The 13,865-nt window shown below is 39.5% G+C and overlaps 2 protein-coding genes across 2 annotated transcripts; one reads left to right on the forward strand and one right to left on the reverse strand.

Moving 5' to 3' along the window:
* Positions 1–285: 285 nt before the first annotated feature.
* Positions 286–3,893, reverse strand: LOC105274872 (V-type proton ATPase subunit B). The gene is made up of 4 exons (XM_011331340.3): positions 3,702–3,893; positions 2,371–2,837; positions 1,546–2,211; positions 286–1,359 (listed from the first exon to the last, which is right to left on the reverse strand). The coding sequence occupies exons 1-4, from the start codon at positions 3,784–3,786 to the stop codon at positions 1,093–1,095; spliced, it is 1,485 nt and encodes a 494-aa protein (XP_011329642.1). The 5' UTR covers positions 3,787–3,893; the 3' UTR covers positions 286–1,092.
* A 2,364-nt stretch (positions 3,894–6,257) lies between these two features.
* Positions 6,258–13,810, forward strand: LOC105274889 (4-hydroxybutyrate coenzyme A transferase). The gene is made up of 6 exons (XM_011331360.3): positions 6,258–6,576; positions 11,342–11,494; positions 11,834–12,073; positions 12,153–12,557; positions 12,650–12,916; positions 13,085–13,810. The coding sequence occupies exons 1-6, from the start codon at positions 6,378–6,380 to the stop codon at positions 13,267–13,269; spliced, it is 1,449 nt and encodes a 482-aa protein (XP_011329662.1). The 5' UTR covers positions 6,258–6,377; the 3' UTR covers positions 13,270–13,810.
* The last annotated feature ends 55 nt before the right edge of the window (positions 13,811–13,865 follow it).

The raw sequence follows: 13,865 nt of genomic DNA on the forward strand, positions 1-13,865 counted from the left end.
GGATAGAGAAAAGTATCAGAAAATGATGGCAAATGTTTATTATTTTGTTGTAAATAAAGTTCTTCAAAAAGAGCACCGAATTAATTTGCGCATCTAATAATAATTTGATATAATGGCTGCGGTCTTTTGATATTTTAAATGCTTCAGAACATTTTCTATTCTTCAAAAAGAAATTTACTATTAAAGTAATAAAATTAAATTATTAAAAAAAATACAATAACAAGATAATGATTGAACTGATCCATCAACAAATTAAATGCTACCATTTAAGTAAAAGACGAAGCGTTTCAAAGACAACAACTCTCTTTTAATTTTCTACTTCTAACATATACATTTTGCCTTTTGCAAGGCAGTACACGATAATGTTTCGCTTTCAGAACATTTTCCAGACATATAACTGTACACAATTATGTCAAACAGTTTTCTGTTCGATCGGTCTGAATCTCGCATAAAGAATCTCGCAATGGAATGTAGGCAACGCATCGATAGAACGTGATCGTGGATATATTTTCTTCTATGTTCGTTTTTTTTTCTCTCTATGTTAATACTGAGTGATATATTACACTTTACAATGGTCGCTTGGCGTGTGTGAGCACTGTTGCGCTCAAAAGCACGAGAGACAACACATGCGTCAATATCGAAACAATATATTCAACAATATAGCGTGTATATCATTTCCATGATAAATAACGTGTATAGTCTCGGACTTGCGGCTTGCAGGATTGCCTTGCTGCAAGGTACTGCGATAAATCTGTTGTAAATTTTCAATTTACTTTACAATATCAGTATCACTGTTATTTATCTTACATTCTCATTGCACAACATCAAGAAACGCGTACGGTCCTGTAAACTTAATATTTTATTAGCAACAAGTATAACGCGGGGTGTTATACTTGTTGCTTCATTTCCATTTTTTTTTATCCGAAAGCGTATAATTATTTTCCTTAATTATTCTCCCGTCACATCGCCTCGACTTTCCACGTAAGTTCGCGAAAACAGATTTTATTCGAATTAACAAATGCCGACGAGAAGATACGTTTCAGTGGAACAAGCATAAGCGCAAGGCGAGACGCATAATTAAAACGACGTGGATTAATGACGGGAGTCTCTCGGATAAAATTCTGCGAGGGTGCTGGCCGGGATTCGCTTAAGCATCTCCTTGGGGAAGATTCGCAGGAGTTGCCAGCCGATATCCAGTGACTCGAAGACCGTGCGGTTTTCGTAGCTACCCTGCGAGATGAAATTCTTCTCGAATTTCGATAGAAATTCCAGGTAAAGTAGATCGTCCGGTGTCAACGCTTCCTCTCCCACGACGGCTTTCATTGCTTGGACATCCTTGCCAATCGCGTAACACGCATACTGAAAGACATATTTGTACAATTATAAGAAGTAATCACACAGTAAAAGGCATTTCGGATTGGAATAAAATTTTCAGGAATTTTAAAGAAGTTTTTGAATTTTTAGGAAATGCCAATCTCATCTTGCGAGCTAAAATGAGCTAACGTAAAATGTAAAACTCCTAGCTTGTGCCTCGTGATAACTCACCAGCTGGTTAGACACGTCGGAATGATCCTTCCGCGTCATGCCCTCGCCGATGGCGGACTTCATGAGACGCGACAGAGACGGCAGCACGTTCACGGGTGGGTAGATCTGCCTGTTGTGCAGTTGACGATCGACGTAGATCTGGCCCTCGGTGATGTACCCGGTAAGATCGGGAATCGGGTGAGTGATGTCGTCGTTCGGCATAGTGAGAATGGGGATCTGCGTGATGGAGCCGTTGCGGCCCTCAACTCGGCCAGCGCGCTCGTAGATCGTAGCCAAGTCGGTGTACATGTAACCTGGGAAACCACGTCTACCCGGCACCTCTTCGCGGGCGGCCGAGACCTCTCGCAACGCTTCGGCATACGAGGACATGTCGGTGAGGATGACCAGCACGTGCTTCTCGCACTGGTACGCCAGGAACTCGGCCGCCGTCAGAGCGAGACGCGGCGTGATGATTCTCTCGATCGTCGGGTCGTTGGCCAGATTCAAGAAGAGGCACACGTTCTCCATGGAGCCGTTCTCCTCGAAGTCCTGCTTGAAGAAACGAGCGGTCTCCATGTTGACACCCATCGCCGCAAACACGATGGCGAAGTTGTCCTCGTGCGAGTCGAGAACCGATTTTCCGGGCACTTTCACGAGACCTGCCTGACGACAGATCTGCGCGGCGATCTGTGGAAAAGAGGAAAATCGAGTGAAATTTTAATCCGACGAAATTTGACGAAAATCTCACAGCGGAGAATTGGACTCGGTTCTGAAATATGAATTAATTAACTGCACCAATTCAAGATAAGTAATATTAATGACAATGAATAATATTTTGTGACGTACCTCATTGTGCGGCAGACCAGCAGCAGAGAAAATCGGAATCTTCTGACCACGAGCGATAGAATTCATGACATCGATGGCCGAGATTCCGGTTTGAATCATTTCTTCTGGATAGATACGGGACCATGGATTGATGGGCTGCCCTTGAATGTCTAGGTAGTCCTCTGCCAAGATCGGTGGACCCTTGTCGATTGGCTTTCCCGAGCCGTTGAATACACGGCCCAACATGTCCTCGGACACTGGAGTCCGCAGGATGTCACCGGTGAACTCGCAGTGAGTATTTTTTGCATCGATGCCCGATGTACCCTCGAAGACCTGAACCACGGCTTTTGAGCCGGATACTTCCAATACTTGGCCGGAACGTAAGGAGCCATCCGCGAGTTTCAGTTCCACGATTTCAGCATACTTTGGAAACTTTACTTCGTCTAATATCACTAACGGACCATTTACTCCGGATACTGTCTTATATGCTAGAAAGAAATGACAGAAAGATCATTACAATCTGAAACTTATTATTAATCTATTATTACATTATTCCATTTGACAATATTTTATTTATTTATTTATTAAGATATAGAGAAATATAAATATTTGCATTTTTAGTTTTTAATTTTAACATACAAATAAAAAATTAAATGAAGTGATATTTTACAGTTGCATATACTTATATGCAGTAATGAAAATTATAAACTAATATATAATCTTTTTTTACTATATTTTTTATTATCAAAATGAAGCTTTATATTTTTTTAAGAATCAGTTTTGCCCATCTTTGAAACTCTGGAATCAATCTCTGAAGAGATTTCATTACTAATCATTTATTTCAAAGTTCCTGAGGAAAGCATGTGACACTTAAATTGACGTATAATACATTTTCACGTTTCATTATGTCATAATTTTTGACGACGTATATTATAGCAAAACGTCGTCAAGCGTCAGGCACAGCCGAATCTGCCATTCTCGCAGTTAACACCAATCGAAAAGCTGCTCAATATTCCCTAAAAATATACGAAAATAATCGAAATTACGCGCCCATACCCGAACCGCCCAAGAGCACACGAGTCGTCGTCTGCAGTCACATGACGCTACACGATAGCTTAGCTCGAGGATCGGCCGACTCCCGGATGTCCTCGGGGATATTGCTCCCTCCCTGCGAGGAAATCCGCGAGCCGGAATGCACCGCTTGTCCCGCAGGACACCTTTCGCGCGCGGACTAATCGGGGGAACGAAATTTTCGGCGATCAGCTGACCCAGTTGGATCGATCAGATGCTACGCCCACTTGATCTCGGGCTGTTGTAGCTCACACCTCGAGTCGAACCCCGCGTTTACTTACTGAGACGGGGCTGCGCGATGAAGTCCCGGGACACGGCGAGTACGTGTTCCTGACTCGCCTGGTGATTGCTCATGGTTTTGTACATCTTGATCTCGCCCGTCGACGGCAGTCCGACTCGCACGCTTATCCGCCACCGTCACGCTACTCGCTTCGACGAACAGCGAAGGCTACTGTTCCGCTGCTGCGCTGTCTGTGTCGCGTGTGAGAGAGAAAGAGAGAGACGGACCGTGCGGCCGGGCGCAATGAAGGGGAAGGGATGCGCGTGACTTGCGCGAGTGGAACTTAAAATGCAGGCTGCGTCGCAAGAACTTGAGAGGGTGAAATTTCTTACCTCGAAACAAATTATATTTGCAGATTATGTTAATATAAATTGTGAAAAACCGTGACTCGTAAAGTCCGCGATATCTGTTTCGAAGGAAAGAGATAGGGTAAGAGAGAAGAGGATGGAAGAGGCACGTGCAGTCACGTGGCTCGGACTAGGTGAATCATTAAACGTTCGTTTTGAATAAAATTCGTGTAAAATAGACACGTTTGACGCGACAGAAAAGTACACGAAATAAAATGAAATACAGGCGAGATTATTCAAGAGATCGAAGTGCTGTTCTAAATTACTTGATGTCGTGTGCGCATCGCGTGACAAAAATGGCGGTTTTTTTAATATGCAATGACAGCGCGATTAACTACGAACATAATATTGCTGATTGTCAAATTTTGATCATTTTGATGCATGTTGGAATTTATTCCATTCTGCAGCAAGTATAACATTATATTTGTTTCGATTTTAATAACGAATATATGTTACAATTAAAAACGGGATGGATATATGTTACAACCATTATATTTTAATTATTTATAATTATTTTGAATAAATTGCCGCTTTTATAAAATTCTTGACTAGTTGATATAATCTTCTATATAAATACTTTTCATATAGATATTACAAGATATTACATAAATATGCTGCAAGCTTAATTTTCATACTGTTAACATAAATATGTTAACAGTATGACAGTTAAAAAAAAATATGTTATCTAACAATCTAACATTTCTACCCATACAGCACGAAAAGATTGCATATATATTGCAGGAATCTTCCACCGCAACGTAGCAACATTGCAAATTCACTGCGAAATGTTTCTGCAGCATTGCTATGGGATTGCAGGAATGTGAAAATGTCCGCTTTTCGGAACATTGCAACGAAACGTCATAATAATATTGCAATGTAATGAATTTGCAATAATTATAATTATTCATTATTATATACTTTAAATATTTTTATTCATATAACTTCAATATTTTTATTTATTAACATAAATAGACAATTATATGTAATATAACAATAGTAATAAAAAATGAAATAAACATTTTCTCTATTTTTGTTATAAAAAAGTAACTGTTCTTTATTAAAAAAAACTTAAAAATCCTCTTCTTGAGATATTATTTTTCCTTTAATTAAATAATTGAATCTTCTTCGTTTTTGTTTGTATGTTGCCTGTAAAAATAAAATAGGAATTAAAATTCATATATTAGCATAAAATTACATAAAAATATACATACTGCAAGTATGTATAGAATTATATGTAAAATGACATACTTTAATCTCTCAATCCTAACCGGAACTTGAGCAAGCCACTTGGAAAGGCATTCAGCAATTTCTGCATCAGTGGCATGATTGTGTATTTCACGAACAGCTTTTATAACAGAAAAAGTTATTAAAAATATTACAACTATTAATATGCAGTTTTCTAATGAATTTCCATAATTTTGAGGTTATAGTGATCTAAACCGTGAGATAGGCAAATAGAGTGATTCTCTATTATAATTAATAGATACAAGATTAACAGCACAAGTGCTATAATTAGACATAATATTATAAAAAAGTACTTATCTTTTTCTTTTACGTAACTACTTTCTTTTAGAATGATGCTCGCGTCGTACAACCAGCCTGTTCTTTAGATAGTCGAAAGAGACAAACACCGCATGCACGTATATATATTACCGAGCTCAGATTCTGGTCATCACACATCATTGGTCGAATAGATTTGGACGAATCTCGTTAGGATAGGAAGACTCCAATGTTTTAATAAAATGAATTATTAACATTAATTAATTACAAATTTTGATTGTGCAATGTTTCCGAAATATTAATGTCATGTTGCTACAAGTGTGCTGGTATTTTGCGGATATATATCTCTGCGATGTCTTTGTACTGTTGCATTGCAATTTGCAACGTTGCAACGTTGGTGCCAGCTTCTGTGCCGTATGGGTATTATTCAGTACAAATTACGTAACGACCTAACTTTATATAATTTACATCTATAATTCCTACATTTCACTTTCCTTTCTTCCACATTTCCAACATTTATTTGCATTTTAAACACACAATAAATTACGGGACGTGACACAACTATCGTGACGTTGGGCACGAATCGCGCCGTTGCGAAACTCTCGCAGCGAGAGCTCGAGGTGGCGCTGCCTCGGTCGGTCTCTGACACTCGTCGCGCGCGGTGCGGAGTATCGAGTAGTCAGATAGCGGTCGCTGTTTCTCGCGCGTTCGGGGTGGAAGGGATCGAAAGGCTGCACGGTCGCGACGCGCGGCCGTTCGGTTGATCGAGTCAGTGCGCGCGCGAGCGATCTGGTGGCAACTGGCGAACGACTGGTCGATCCGTCGAAGCGATGGCGGCGCTCAAGCGAATTACCAGCCTGACACGGGCACTCGCGACGATGACGTCCACGTCGCGACCTTGCCTCCAGCATGCGTCCAGGAAGACGTACTTCACGTACGTGAACGAGCCGTCGATGCCAATCGCCGGCAAGGAACCCTGTTGGCTGAAAACCGCCGACGAGGCTATCGAACAGGCGGAACTCGACTCAGGTAATCGATGACGGATCTCTCTGTCGTCGTTGACACCCGGAAACGGCTGACGCGATGTTTTCCCGCTCGATCGATTCCCCGATCAATGTCGCAAATGTCAGGACGGTTGATTCATCGATATGTCGTCACTATGACATTGACATTCTTTCTCGATCCATGTCGTAATAAAATCATTAATTTTATAATAATAATGAAAGCAAAGGAAGGTTTATCAGCGTAGATTACTGTTGGAACTACACGCGGGTCCTAATCGCAGGTCCCAGTGAACCCAGTGCAGTATGGTTTAATAGGAAAGGGAGAGGTCGACATTGCGAGGACAAGGCCGAGTTCTAAGCTGACCTCTTTATTTGATTGTACAACTATCGTAGACCACGGATCGTTTAGCAATCGATCGTTTGCCCGAATACAAAATATCCACGATAATCACGATATTTATGCACACATATTGTATCTCCTTTTTTAGAACCCGTTCCTGCTAGAGAGAGATAAAGGATATTATTATCATTACGTTGCGTGAATATTTAATCAAGACGAGATATATGACCTCGGGGAGCCTAGGATGATCAATCATAATGTTAGAGGAGTTGTGTATAGATACGCGGTCACCGCCGTCGCTTTGAGCGACCCATTAAGTTGAACTTCCTCCCAGGCTGCTTATCGCCCGCGATTGGATTAAACGTGGGCAGCGCACGCGGCAAAATACCATGGGTATCGTGCTGTGAAAGATATTTATCTGTGAAGTTTATTCTATCGACTTGATTCGTGAGCGTGATACACGAGCGTAGAAAAACATTGTACAGCGCTTTTCGATAATAAAGTTTGTAGTGTCTTATAATGAACAAACATTACATAGATTTCGAATAGAATCAGAAGTAGAGGAAAGTCCCCGATTATGAGATACCATATCGATTTTGCCGAATGTAAGGAAATCTATAGGCAGAATTAAAAAATGTAATGCGTTATCTTGAAGAGAATTTAATAAGCTTTAGGTTGGTCAAATGAAAAATCTAATTTAAATGTTATTTTTTCTGAAAATTAAAAAAATTTGAAAAAAGAGCTTTACGCAGGATCGAGAAAGTTGCTCCTAATATAAGATACCTCGAGAAATCGGTGTTAAAAGTGCAAAATACATCAGTATTGCAATTAAAAAACTTTATTAGATAGTTTTATAAAAATATTGCTGCCACAGCCTTCGCCAAATCTTCACGATTCCACTGTCGACGCTTCCTCGTTTCTCTAACCTCCATAGTCAGATTTTATAAAAATTAAATACACAAAAATTCGTAATATAAATTCGTATTAACTTTTCTTTAACCTTAAGTAGTATTTTCTTTCTTTTTATTACACTACATAATCTTCATATTCGAGCAATAATTATCTCATATTAAGAGTACCCTGAATATCTCATTATACGAGCCACATGCCTAGCGGTTTCGCGATCATAAAATCTAACCTCTACAATTAAGCAATTCAACAAATCGCGTATTTTCCTGTTACTACGATTCTACTCTATCATTGCATACTGAATTTATTGCCAACCATTTCTTTATTATATAATAAACAAGGTTTAAAGACTTACCTCAAGTTCCTTTGACATGTTCACAATTTCACAAACCTTTTCTTGCAAAGGCTAAACGCAATAACGAACAATGAATTTTTCACTAAATACATTTTACACCAAGAGTAATAAGTTCATGGTGGAACTAACAGATGGTGCTCACTAGTTTAGCAGAAACCCCATTATCTCATATTAGGAGCATATCTCATAATAGGGGATTCTCCTCTAACAATTAAGAAGTAAACGTAGACACAGAAAATGTAGGCACACACACAACGAAATCTGTAATCATATTTTGCATGCTAAGCTCAAAATAATTATTTGCAGTCCGCCAGAGTAAATAAATAAATGAAAATTCCTTTAACCGAGCAATCTGGCAAATTTTATTAAATACAAGCCCGGCTATCTCAGTTGGTAGAGCATGAGACATGTATTTAGGAATTAATAAAATTGTCAGATTGCTCGGTTTAAGGAATTTTACATGTAACGCGCACACGCGGACGTAAAATTGGAATATTCAAATTCTCAGATAGATAAATGCAACAGACAAATGCATTTATTCATTAGATGCAAGCATGTATTTATTTATTAGGTTTCTGCAAGCGTTTCCACGAGAACTTTTTGCGACATTACCGAAATTAGAATATGTCAACTGGTTTAGGCTCGTGACGTGGATGTGGAACGCGTACATATTTGCATTCGGCCAAATATCGCGCGTCAAGTCACCACTTGTGAGATAATCGATTGCCGACTCGCGCGCGCGGGATATACTTAGTACCTCGCCTTGAATTCGTTACGATTATTTTCGTACGGCCGTCACGGGGAATGATTTACGGACGGGCACGTCAATGAACAATGTTCGATGCAGTTTAAGCGAGTCGCCCAGTTGCTCGCATGCACTTTTTATCTCGATGTCGAAACTCGCGGTTATCAACTTACTCTCTTATACTTGCCAGCATCGATTACCATAATGGTAGCCGTTCGCATTATCCGAGACACAATGACGGTGTTTACACGAAACATTTGAGCGTTCGATAAAATTGATCCGTCTTGCAATCGCAGTGTTATTTAATTCATTGATGTCTGGTATTTATCATTAATCATGAACGAGAGTGATAGCTAAGAGACATTTTTTTATTCTTTTCAATGAAAAAGGAAATTGACAATTAATCTGCGTTAAACAATTGCAGATCAGTTCCATTACTTTTCGTTACGGCTATTCTGAATTTTTTAATTTTTTACCGGTTATCGATTCAAGACACTTTTGCAGCATCATAACCACAGAAATGACTTAATCTTTTTTTACTCAGCAGGAAGTTTTTATTACATAAATGTAATTATATTTATAAATTTTATAGTGATTATATATATAATCCGATTTAAGAGGAATTCACGAAAATCGTACGCAAATAATGTGAAAGCGGGCCACGTGGAGGTAATTCTATGCTCATCCAGAAACCATCTTTGTCCTTGAAACGTTCGCCGCTCTAGGATGACGTCATTCTGTTGTAACACATCCTTGTCGCTCTTAATGTGCTTTTTGATTCCCATTAAGCTATCGAAATCCTTAAATTATTTTTTGTCTTTACAACTTGTCCATCCATTTATAAAACAAAAGTTATGAGCGACTTTTAAAATTCCGACTTTACGATATAGTTTTCTAGATTAATCAAGCTGAAAAAATTCACCGACAGCTGTGCAGGTGATATAAAGAGAAGGAGATTAGCTACCAGCATTGACCTCATCATCACGTAAATATGTGCTGATACGTGGCTGAGTCTGTGAAATGCGTGTGGATATCAAAGTCTAGCTCTTGTTTAAATATAGACCACCGACTAAAAGTTTTGTCGGTCTTGTATACAATAAACCAGATTATTTCGAGTGAAGATTCTCACGCAGTGTAAACATCCACGCGACTCTCCCGTCCTGTAATGTTGCTCGTGCAATGATATAAATAAAATAAAAGACGATGCATTACGCTCTGAAAAAACACAAATTGCTATATAACTTCTGTTTTGTAATTTACGAAATTTTGTTGGTACCGGGACTAATTATTTCCGGTGAAAAGATTCGCGTGTTAGTAATTGAAACACATTAAGGTAGAGCTGAAATGTCATATGTGATCACGTAACATATTGTGTGTACGTAACGTCCTGATAAGATTTACCGGATAAAAAAGAATATCTTTTTATACGTGGATACAAAAATCTTTGAGTTCAATATTCTCTGTTATTTTGTTCAAAGTCTGTAGATTTTAAACTTCTTCAAAACTAGAATTCCTTTAATAATACACTATTTGCAACTATCAAGATAAATATTGTCGTTCTGCCAGAGTGCTAACAAGAATTCTAATAAGCTGGGTGCGTACGTACTAAAAAAACTCATCGAGTCAACTTATTAATGAAGAATTGAAAAACATATCTATTTGATGCAAATAATAAGAATATTGAATATGTAAGAATATATTGTGTAATATTGAATTACTGAGTGCAAATTCTTAACTTTGTTCTACAGTTTATGCTTCATGAAAATGATTACTAGTAATATTTAAAACATATTGATTCAGTAAACATATAAGTATTTATTACAAAAGATATATTTATTTAATAAATACACGCGACATTTAATAAATACACAAAATATAATAAACTAAATAATATTACGTTGCAATGTACGCTGCACTCTGTTCAGTATGTTGCGAGATACAAAGTGCAAAAGTCCTCGACTGCGTCAGCTTTTCTATCACCGAAGTGGAAAATAATCTCTGCTTTATCAATTTTTTTATATCAAATATCATGACGTACGCAGTAATTCATATAATAATAAGAATAACACATTCAAATAGAAATACATAGAAGGACATCGCGGAATAATGTGTCATTATTCATCGTATATCTTTGATTGGACAGAGACTGTGATACAATAAGTGCTAAACGCTTCAAAACACTTTTTTCCTTCTTTTTATTTCGGATAAGAAAAGGATAAAAAATATCCTGAAGCATTTGAAACGTTAAATAGACCGCAGCCAAAGAGTATGCAATATCAAGCTTTAAACAAATAATGGAACCATATTATTTAATTTCGTCATTAATTTAATTTTCTATCAATTTTATCCCGATAAAATTCTGATAAGAAACCCTGATAAACTTTTTTATTTTTGAACTAATTGCAAAGGGTATTTTTCAACCTTCGATTCTTTATTTGCAGATCAAGTAGTGTACATCCAGGGTGCGGCGGCAACGCCCGTCGAGCTGTCGCGGGCTATGACCGACTATGGAGTACGCTGTGATGTGAGAAACGTCCGCTTATATCACATGCATCTCGAGGGGCCAGCTCCATTCGCTAAACCAGAGAACGCAAGTATGTTGCGACGACGCTGCCTCTGTAATCTCCTGTCTTTTGAAATATCTGAATAACAACTCACCATTTAACTTGTTACTTTATCTTCCCATACTGCTTTATGCCGTACAGCTTGTTTTCACTTGACTTATGACTCCATTTTGCATAATTTTCTGCTGAGTTAATCCGTTATATACAAACCTTTGAATTTTTAAGATTTCGTTGTCTTTAAATAGATTTTTTTCTAAACACTTAAGAGTACTGAAAACTTCCGAGAATTGATATATGCAAACCGAGCGTGTCTATTCTTACAAAATTCGCGTATCGTGCAGGTGTTTTACAATGCATTTGTGTGCTTAGAACACTTCAGATCGATCAGCTTGTTCATCGGTGGCAACGTGCGGCCTGCAGTGAACGCAGGCACCGCCGATTGCATTCCCATCTTCCTACACGAGATACCTCGCCTGTTTAAAGAAGGCTACGTAAAACCGCACATTTCGCTCATCCACGTGTCTCCGCCGGACGACAAGGGCTACTGTTCCCTCGGCACCAGCGTGGACTGCGCTCGGTCTGCCATCAGTCATTCCAAACGTATCGTAGGTAAATCTCGGAAAATCTCGGAAAATGTTCACGCTCCTTTCGGGGTGCAGAGGTTTGAGAGGAAATTTTATTTTTACAGCCCTAGTCAATAAGCACATGCCCAGGACCTTCGGCGACGCTCTCATCCACGTTAGCCATCTGGACTTCGCCGTGGAGCACCATCAGCCGTTACCGGTCCATCCAGTGAAGGCACCGTCCAAGGCTGAGCAACAGATCGGCAAGCACATCGCCGAGAACCTGGTGGTGAACGGCGCCACGTTGCAGCTGGGCATCGGCAGCATACCTGACGCCGTGTTGTCGTTGTTGGGCGACCACAAGGATCTGGGAATTCACAGCGAGATGTTCAGCGACGGCGTGGTGGACCTCGTGAACAAAGGCTGCATCACGAACAACAATAAGACAATGCACAAGGGCCGGATCGTTGGCTCATTCTGCGTAGGCTCGGAGAAGCTGTACGACTTCATGGACAACAATCCCTTCATAGGTCGATACTCGTAACAATTTCTCCACCGTTTGAAGTTATTATCAGCTTTATTTGTCCTGATTCATTTTGACGTACTTCTCTTGTCTTCACAGAAATGTTGGTGGTCGATTACGTGAACGACCCTAAAATAGTCTGCAAACAGCCAAAGATGACGGCCATCAACTCGTGCATCGAGGTTGATATTACCGGTCAAATCTGCTCGGACAGTATCGGGACAAGGATGTACTCCGGCTTTGGTGGGCAGCTGGACTTTATCACGGGCGCGGCGATGAGCGACGACCGGCAAGGCAAACCGATCATAGCGCTTCAATCGGTTACCGCTAAGGGACGCAGCAAGATACAGCCGGTCCTAACGAGTGGTAAGTGTATAAATCTATCAGATCTATGATGAATCAGCTGATATTTCGTTAATGTTGACGTATCATTGTGTATAACAATTAATATGAGTGAATTTTAATATTAATTAAATTATTACAAAAACTAAAAATTATGAAACAAATCATAATTCATCTTTTCTCCGTTAACAGGAGCCGGAGTAGTTACCAACAGAGCAGTAGCGCGGTACGTTGTAACCGAGCAAGGGATCGCCAGCCTGTTCGGCAAGAGTCTTCAGCAACGCGCGTACGAATTGATTCAAGTGGCCCATCCGGACCACAGAGAGGCACTCGAGAAGTCAGCGTTCGAACGCTTGAAGATGATGCCCGCGCCATAAACCCAAGAACGTACAGGAAATTCACATTTAATAGCATTTTACACGGTATCTCGCTCGTCCGCGTGTACAGTGCCGCGTACAGTGGACAATCGTCATCACGAAGTGTCTTCTTCTTGTACGATAATCTCGCGCTCTCTTGCCGGATTAACGAGTCATCGGCCTCCTCCTCCTAGATTAAGAGAAAGAAAGAGAGACAGAAAAAGAGGAAGAGTAAATATGCACTAGATCAGAAAATTAACACGCTAAATTTTAACATTTATGTAAAAGTCCGTAATGTGGGACTGTGCTCGTTTCCATATATATAGATGCTAATGAAACTAGACATGTGTTTTATATCGCGAGAAAAGAAACGTGTTCGCGCTTCAGACACGGTTAGACAAATAAAACCGGCGCCCCTCTTTCAATGCCATTCCGACAGAGGTAAGCAGTTTTTATATTAAATTTGCGAATGTTCCTTTGTATAATTTCCCATGTTACCATGTAATAATGAAGTCGAGGTATGAGTATATATACAAAAAGAAATATACAAAGTGAGAACGCTGATATTGTTGGCATTTTATTGCATACATACTATATTTTTTATATATTTTTTCCTT

Source organism: Ooceraea biroi, chromosome 7 (genome assembly GCF_003672135.1).
Source record: "Ooceraea biroi isolate clonal line C1 chromosome 7, Obir_v5.4, whole genome shotgun sequence".
Lineage (NCBI taxonomy): Eukaryota > Metazoa > Arthropoda > Insecta > Hymenoptera > Formicidae > Ooceraea > Ooceraea biroi.

Bases quoted from the DNA above. Each gene is read 5' to 3' on its own strand.
- LOC105274872 (XM_011331340.3), bottom strand. From the start codon at position 3,786: ATGTACAAAACCATGAGCAATCACCAGGCGAGTCAGGAACACGTACTC. The intron at 2,838-3,701 runs GTAAGTAAACGC...ATTTCTTTCTAG, and splicing joins CATCGCGCAGCCCCGTCTCA to CATATAAGACAGTATCCGGA. The intron at 2,212-2,370 runs GTACGTCACAAA...TCTTTTCCACAG, and splicing joins CTGGTCTGCCGCACAATGAG to ATCGCCGCGCAGATCTGTCG.
- LOC105274889 (XM_011331360.3), top strand. From the start codon at position 6,378: ATGGCGGCGCTCAAGCGAATTACCAGCCTGACACGGGCACTCGCGACG. The intron at 12,074-12,152 runs GTAAATCTCGGA...TTATTTTTACAG, and splicing joins TCATTCCAAACGTATCGTAG to CCCTAGTCAATAAGCACATG. The intron at 12,917-13,084 runs GTAAGTGTATAA...CTCCGTTAACAG, and splicing joins ACAGCCGGTCCTAACGAGTG to GAGCCGGAGTAGTTACCAAC.